This window comes from Melanostigma gelatinosum (assembly GCF_949748355.1).
Source record: "Melanostigma gelatinosum genome assembly, chromosome: 7".
In the NCBI taxonomy this organism is placed as follows: domain Eukaryota; kingdom Metazoa; phylum Chordata; class Actinopteri; order Perciformes; family Zoarcidae; genus Melanostigma; species Melanostigma gelatinosum.
In genome coordinates, this window is record NC_136640.1 from 4,586,917 (window position 1) to 4,595,415 (window position 8,499).

The window sequence follows — 8,499 nt, forward strand, 5'->3', positions numbered from 1 at the left end:
ATGGAGATAATCACTTCCAGCTTGTGTTTGTTTATTGATAATTTCACAAACGAAAGATCAAGTTCTCAGGGACGTAAACATAATTTGAATGTCCAGACAAACACACCACCGGCTTTCACCTACCTTGGCTTGAAGTTAAGCGCATCTGTGTTTGACACACACAGGTTCATACGGCGCCTGAAGGAAAAGGAACCTCTGTGCCAGTAACATGTACAGAAAACACACGTTACTCCACCAAGTAGGATTTGCATGGAACTCTTTAATCTCATATGACAACAAACGGAACATATTTACTGCTAATGCAAGTGGAAAAGAACTGATCCAGCCTCGTTATTGAGCTTTTTATATAAAAACACGAGAACGAGCTGTTCACAGACGTCTCTTCCACCTGCAGCCACATAAGGAATGAACGCTGCTAAAGGTGGTATTGATGATGGGGAAACATAATCAAACAAAAACAACGTGGTACAGTACGGTATCACTAATTTGTGCATAGAATTAGCTCAATAACTCCCTGACTTTAACAACTTTTAAGAAAAGCAAAACAGAGGTATTACTGATTGGGATATATACGAACATTCCTAATACAGGCTAAAACAAACTGTGTCCTGCCGGGTGAAAACACACAAACATCTATCTACAGGGTTCAGCCTCACCATCAGATCGCTTTCAGTCATTCAGCAGATTAATCATTGTTTGAGCGACGAGCACTTTTCTCTGTTATTGCCACATCGTCTTTCTGTTGTCATGTAGTTACTGTGTTTCACATTAATGCTATTGAATGATTATTATGAAGAGATTAGAGAGGAAGGCAGTACGTGTGATACATTTACACAAAGGCTTCCTTTGTTTCCTTTATTTAGACACGTCCGATGTAAGAAGGAAAAATCAAGATTGTCGATTTCCAGGAAAACATCTTTTAAAATACGACTTGATTATTTCTAGACAGAGATTAACTGCATTCATTTATCCAGTATGTTAAACAGAGGAACTCTTTCTGTTTCCATAAACACCACACAAGTGATTTGAGTCCAGTCGAGTGCAGCCTTTATATTAAGAGAGCTTTCTGACGCATCAGTGTTCTACAATAACCCGAGTACATCAGTACACAGGTATCTCCATGCATCGGAATGTCTATAATGTGTTGTGCTAAAGGTTTTCTCTTCCTATCCGTTTCCCCTGTGTTGTAGATTACACTGAAGAATCCCCGAACACTATTCTTATGAGCTATAGAAATGGGAATGAAGATTCCCATGAAGGCACACTGTCGATCTTTCTGTCCAGAGTAACACAGAAACACACAAAGAGTCTGAACTGCTTGTTTCCTCCCTCCGTCCATCAAGAGGAGGATTATGAGGAGGATAGAAACAAAGATCGCCTCACATGATCCCTACTTTTCTGCTCAATGCTCTGATTTTCAAACAGACCGGTTTCAAAATCCCCAACGTTCAGATCTCCCCCACTCTTCCCAGTGCCTCCCTTTCACTTGCTCTCGTCATATTCTCATTTTCAGCAGACAAACGGGTCAAATTTAAACCACAAATGACGGAACAAGGGAGACTACACTTGAGTGCAGTTGGGAGTCAAAGCTCTGCTGTTATGACGGGAGCTGAGAGGAGTTTGCGTGTCTTCATTAAAATCACATGTGTCCAGTCAGACGGTGATCTGTGATGATTTTTACCTCATAGCCGCTGCAGATGAGATGGAAAGCTGATCCTAAGTCAGCACTGATAAAACCAGACCGGAAACTCGTCTCGCGTCGTTCTTCACGCTAAAACAAGGCGGACGCCATTTAGTGCTGCATCGATTCTCCTCGTCCTCTTGGAGCAGCAGCAGCAGGATTCACAGCGGGTTTGTGTTTTTGTGTGTGTGTGGATCATCTGAGGAAGTTCTCACAGATCACCCTTCCGGGCGTGGCAGCCGTCACACACTCGCACCGGGTGGTCCCAGCCTCGGCGGGGAACAGGCTTGATGTGAGTGGAGCACGGGCCGCACACGCCCTGTCCACAGGCCCTGCAGTGGTGCTTGGACATCACCGCAGTGAAGGTCTTGGAGCACTGGTGGCACTGGGTGATGTCCTGGTCTGGCACCCAGTAGTCCGGCCGAGCCACATCTTTCATAAAGCCTGAGGAGAGCGGACGGAACGGTAGATACTTAAATCAAGATTTCAAGAACAGACAATTTTAGGATCCCAACCGTCATTAATGTTTATGATGTGAACCTCTGAAATGCTATTTCTTTAGATCCCAGAGATAATGTGCAGACAGTGTGTCGAGGTGAAATGAATGCCGCTGCACTCACAGAGAGGGTAGTCCACAGCTGTGGTGACCAGGTCCAGTGTAGACTGGGCCACCTCGGTCACTCTGCGAGCTATCAGCCCGCGAGGCTCCACCTTACTCACTGAAGAGAAGAAAAGTGTGCGTGAGAGAGAGACAGAAGCAGAGATTACATAAATACATGTAAGCAGCCATCACAGACACAATACGCATTTAAATACACAATCAGAGGTTTACGCTCTTTGTAAATTAATTTAAATGGAAATCTAAGTGTAGTTAAGCTTTGAAATGACAAATTAAAGGAATAAGATGTTTGCAAATGAAATGCCTATTCATCATTATTAACCCTGTTCTTCACAATGAAACCACACAATGCATAAAGATCTATCAATATTTGTTGCTTTATTAAAATGACTTCTGTGTAATTCAACACAAAGCGGCCGGTTGAGATTCACTGACTGGCTGGAGGTGTCTCACCCTGGCTGTTGGTGTCTGCTGGCCCTCCCTGCTGGTAGCAGGCCTTACACACCCGGACCGGCCCACTGCCCCAGCCTCTCTCTGGCACCGGCATCCTGTGGCCGGAGCAGGGGTGGCAGAAACCCTCGCCACACGACCGGCAGTGGTGCTTCCTCTCCGCCTCCTCGAACACTTTCCGACAGCCGTGACAGGCCTCGAGTTCAAAAGGTAGAAAAACCGTCAACACTCTCGGGCTCTCTGCATGGCAACCTTTTTCTTCCACATGTGGCCTTGCGTATTACAACTTTAATTGTACTCTAATTAACAGCTCTGTCTCAGCTTCAGCTCTTCGTACTCACAGTGATCTCGGTGTTGGTTCTCCAGTATGGCGGTGCCACCTGGTCAGTGACCCAGGCAGCGACTGCCTTGGTGGGCCCGGTGCTGTACTCCGACACCGACTGGATCACGTAGTTCATCCCGTCCAGGACCCTCTGGGCAGCGTTCTGGTGGTTGGTCAGAAAGGTGTCCGACTGAAAGAAAGAAAGAGGGATGACAAAAAATGCAGACAATTGAAATAGAGAGGGTGGCAGGGTTTCATCGTCAAGACGAAGGGGGAGAGGGATGACAGGCCTCGAGGAACACGGATGCAAGATGACTCTTAGTAATCTCGTCCACCAGATGCTGAAACAATGATCTCAGTATTTAGTGATCTTGTAGAAGAAGCGTGGAGGACTCACCCCCTCCCAGACATGCTTGATCTCAGACCGCACCACGCCGCTCTCAGGGTCCTGGTTCCCCACCCAGTACTGTCTGCTGCGGTAGATTACACCACAGCTAGCGCACTCCAACACATAACTGAGAGGGGGGGGGGGACAACATGCATGATGATCGGATGAAAGGCAATGAAAAGGTGTGTGTGTGTGTGTGTGTGTGTGTGTGTGTATCTACGTACCCTGACCAGGCGTACTTGGCCAGTCCATACCAAGGGTTGTCAGTGGAAGCTGACGTTTTGGGCAAAACAATCACTTCTCTTCCTCCTTCATAGCATCTCTGAGGGCACGAGACACAGACAATAATGCAGAAACTGTATTGCGTAGTGTGTTATTTATTGTGAGATGAAAACATATAAACAACATCACATTTTGAACTGGGACCCAGTTCCCCTGACCCAGCTGGCGCGAGGAGTCTTACCTTACAGATGAGGACCTTGTTGTTGTACTGGTGTACATACTGGCACAGTCCATTTGCCATGTGGGGCACCCTGTCTCTCAGATGGTTCATTCCATTTTTACAGCGAATGCTGGAGACAGCAAAGAGAAAGCAAACCTTTACAGACCAACATGACAGACGTCAGTGAGGCGGACCGGCTCCGTTCAGAACCAGCATTAGGATTTCTCCCACTCTCAGCTTTGCATCCAGAAGAAGCACAAAGAGAAGAGGACTTCCATTTCTCCTTTCCACAAATATGGAAAACACATCACGTTTTATGTGTCCCACTGGGGAGACATCTAGAAGAACAACAGCAGACTTCTGCTTTAAGAAAATAAATTCCAAATCTGTTATTCAGCCAGAGGCAGCCGAAAGATCTCCGTTTGTGTTTCCATCTGGCAATAAAAGCCTTTAACTGCTGTGTGAAGGTGTTGAAGAGGAAGGATGTTCCCCAACTCAAGTAAAGAGACAACATTCAGAGAAACATTTGGAAATTAGAGATCTGCACCAGACATGATTTAAGACGGATAAAAATACATCGACTACGTCTCCACAGTACGATTCGAAGCATCAGAAGAAACGCTGTTAAACTGGAGACTGTACCGTCGGGGTTCGGCAAGCATGTGAACCGCGGATTAATTACACAGTTTAACCATCATAATGTCGGCCAACATTCAGAAAGATATGTCATCGGGAGATCGGCATCAACGCTTTCTAGTCACAATGCTACATTGTGAAGAACACATCTATGTTGAAATCTGCAGGAGGAGAGCTAACAGCTAACGGCTAACAGCTAACAGAAGTTCTATTGAATTACATTACCATACGTTAATGCTCTGTTCAGTGAAAAATGTGGCGAGCAGTGGGGCAAGAGATCTCTCATAAAGCATCGGTGAACTCTGACATCTGCAGCCCAGAAATAAAACTAAAAGTGTAATCCAGCCATTTCTGACATTCTTGAATACTCACACGATTCACATGATTATTTTTATTCCAAAGAATATTTTTATCTTTAGAAAGTACAGAAAAGGGATTTGGGAGCACTGAAGAATGTAAGTGCTGAGAAGTGTAATTCAGCAAAAGGTACAGAAGAGTGGCTGTAAAATGTCAGACCCAAGAGGAAAAAGAAACGGTTTAAAATAGTTTGTAAGGACTTACTTGCAGCTGAGGCAGACAGCAGAGCAGGTGAAGTACTCGTCTGGGAAGAAGGAGTGGGGGGTCATCTTATCGTCTGACAGCTCCCCACAGAAACGCTCACTAAGGGCCTTAAGGACGTAAAAAAAGGAAGCCAGAGGGAGATGGGAGAGAGGAAACATGGACACAAAACAAGATGAGAGACCGCAAGACAAAACTGTCTTCATCTCTGTTCAATTTCTCTAAATCCACCATTCACCTCCAGTGCGTGAAACACTATCCCGGGCTGGCGGGGGGAGCGTGTGTGAGTGTTCTTCACTTGCTGCCTGACGGCCTCCAGCAGCCTGCTGTAGTCAGTGGGAGGCGTGATGGTCTGAGTGCCAACGTACTGCACCGAGTTGAAGGCCTCCGTCCCCAAACCCAGATCGTGGAAACGCTTCTGGAGCAGCGTGTCGGCGTTGCCGGCCCCCTTAGAATCTACAAGAAACCCGTAAACATTAATCCTGTAAGAGGGTAAAGAATCATGCTCGTAGAACTGTGTTTACAGAATATGCATGCAAAGAAAACTATATTCCCCTCCCTTACCATGACCGAGTAACTGGGTGTGCGTCGTTTCCTGGAAGATGATGATAGCTGGCCCAAGAGAAGAGAGGGGCACATCCATACCACAGCGGTTGGAGAGGGCCCTGAGCTCCGGGGTGAAGTGCTTCAGGTAGGCCCCCGAGGCGTTGCTCAGGAACTGGAACATGTCGTTGTGGAGGCGCTCGGCCCGCGTACGATAGACGACTATATCAGACACCGCCAACACCTGGTAAACAAGGGAGTGGATAAATATACAGAGCTACGTAGCATCTAAAACAGGACACATGGAGAAGTGTAATATAGATGTAAGCGTGCACGGTTTTGCAGAGAAGTTACAGTATGAGCATAAGGAGAGTTAAATACATCCAGCCATCAGTCAATTCCAACAAAACCGATACAGCGCCCACTTAAACTACCTTCAGCAGCAGCCGCATCCTCTGGTTCTGATTGGCCGCGGCCCCCAACAGGCCCTCGGTGTCCAGGGAGAGCAGGCTGAGGGTGGGGTCGTAGGCGGCCCACACTCCCACCGTACAGGAGCTGGGGGACTTGGAGGTGTAGAACACGCTCTCACCGCCGAACAGGATGTGGTTTAGGGTGTGGGACTTGCCGTCGCCGGTGTTGCCAAAGATGGAGAGGACCTTGACTCCCGCCACCTCCCCACAGCCGAGTCGGTCCACGAACTCAGACTCGTCGCGGACCTTTGGAGGGAGAAGAAAATGGAGAGTGGAGAGTCATTTGCGTGTTCAGAAGATGGATTGTTGGGCTGTCTTAACATGATATAATTGGTTCCCCTGCTGACTTCATTGAATCAAGCGTATTGAATTTGTGAGAACAACTCTGTCTTGGGTGACAAGGAGCTTTAACACACAACTAAACAAAGACCTAGCCACTATATTAGAGAGTATCTACATTCAGTGCAGACAGAAATCTTTGAAATGAGGACTGTATATTCATTAGCAATGATCTGCTCTCTCTCTCTCACACACACACACACACACACACACACACACACACACACACACACACACACACACACACACACACACACACACACACACACACACACACACACACACACACACACACACACACAATACATCCCTCGTTATCAACAACCCTCGTTATCGCCTGCACTTTATCCTTCTGCCACAACAATACATGAGAAGGTGTCAGCTGGGCGGCATGACTCACCTGGGACTTCCCCAGTGAGGAGCGCATTTGCTACGTGCTAAACACGACGAGTGTTGTTATTATGTGGAGTAAACATCTGTCAATTTAAGTTAAAAACAGCATTACTTCACTTTAGCTCGTTTTTTTTTTAAAGCTAATACGTCTTATTTATCAGCACTGTCACTGTTAGCATCGGTGACAAACGGACCTTCATCAGAATGTGTGTTGTGTAGCTTAGCGGCTAGCTGTTAGCATCGTTAGCTTAACTCTACCTGGAGGTTTTCTTGCTCGTCCACCAGCAGGAAGCTCCGTCCGCCGTCGGGACACTCCTCTGCCTTCATTGGACCGATCGAGACACTCTCCATTTCTTTCATAAGTATTTCGGACATCGCTGTTTCATTAATTACTTAAAAAACATATTTTGCGACGGCGAAAGAGGCAACAACGAAAGTTAAACATGACTCCTCTCCCCGTCCGTCAATCACAACAACAGCGCGTGTATACCGACGACGCTGTGGGAGGAGCCAATGGAGGCACGGCAGGGCAGTGACGTAAGACGCACTGTGAGTACGTTTGGTCAACGTCGTGTCTGGTACACGAGCACCACCCTGTGGACAAAAAGCAGAATGACATCCAACATGCCATTCAAAAAAACTTCCGATATCAGAGGATAAAAATAGCATGAAATTTGATGAAATGATGACTTGAAAGACCCATAAATTATGTAAATATTATGTAGAAGATTTTTAAAGTTTAAATCATTTCATGCAAACCAAGTAAAATTGTCCATATATTGGTTTCACTACATAAAGCTGAAACATAATGAGTTATTTAAACCAGCAACTAACTCATAATTACAGCAACACTGAATCAAAGTTTCTATTTAACTGGCAGAGAGCGTTTTATTGGAGCAGTGGTGCCATGTTAGAGCGGCTTGCTAATGTTCATTAAATATTTGTTAGCACAGATCTATAAATATCACATGTCACTGAATGGCTTCAGAGCGGCGCCATTGCTGCGAGCAGGACACGGAGAAAGAAATTCCAGCATTGCTGCTCAAACAGTACCTACCGACTTTCCTTCCTTCCTTTCTCCTTCCCTTCCTTCCTTCCTTCCTTCCTTCCTTCCTTCCTTCCTTCCTTCCTTCCTTCCTTCCTTCCTTCCTTCCTTCCAAGCAGGGATGGAAAGCATGTTGGGGAGGAATTTGAATTAAAGAAGGAAGGAATAAAGGATGGATGGATGAGGAGATTGAAGAGGGTCCCAGCCTTTCTCCGGGCTCATCCATGAGAGACAAATGTCTGAAAGAATCAATTATAGGCCTACTCTCAACCCATCGCCCCTGATTAATGAATAATTAAAGCTGCTCAGTGCAGGGCTATACCTAGCACCGATAATATAAGATTAACCACAGGTCTATCAACATGCCACCACTATTGTAAGGTTATGTAGACACAGCATCTCTTAATATGCCTTAAATAGTTTGTATATACTTGTAATTAAAGGGTAATAGCCTATATAATTGAAGATGATCGGCCTATATTTTCTTTAGTAATTGAGTTGACCAGCTTTTAATGTGGATTGTATGTTTTAAGGAAATGAAGCTAATGATTTTCTGTATATATATAATATTGTACTAGTTGTTCCCTATAATAAGCTCACAGGTCAGGCAACA

General features: G+C 45.7%; 1 protein-coding gene across 1 annotated transcript; it reads right to left on the reverse strand.

Moving 5' to 3' along the window:
• Positions 1 to 239: 239 nt before the first annotated feature.
• Positions 240 to 7,293, reverse strand: LOC306779328 (zinc finger FYVE domain-containing protein 1). The gene is made up of 12 exons (XM_079271197.1): positions 7,100 to 7,293; positions 6,074 to 6,355; positions 5,661 to 5,883; positions 5,335 to 5,552; positions 5,100 to 5,206; positions 3,924 to 4,032; positions 3,685 to 3,782; positions 3,470 to 3,587; positions 3,092 to 3,262; positions 2,754 to 2,946; positions 2,302 to 2,400; positions 240 to 2,125 (listed from the first exon to the last, which is right to left on the reverse strand). Exons 1-12 carry the CDS (start codon positions 7,214 to 7,216, stop codon positions 1,893 to 1,895), a joined length of 1,968 nt encoding a protein of 655 aa, XP_079127323.1. The 5' UTR covers positions 7,217 to 7,293; the 3' UTR covers positions 240 to 1,892.
• Between the last annotated feature and the right edge of the window lie 1,206 nt (positions 7,294 to 8,499).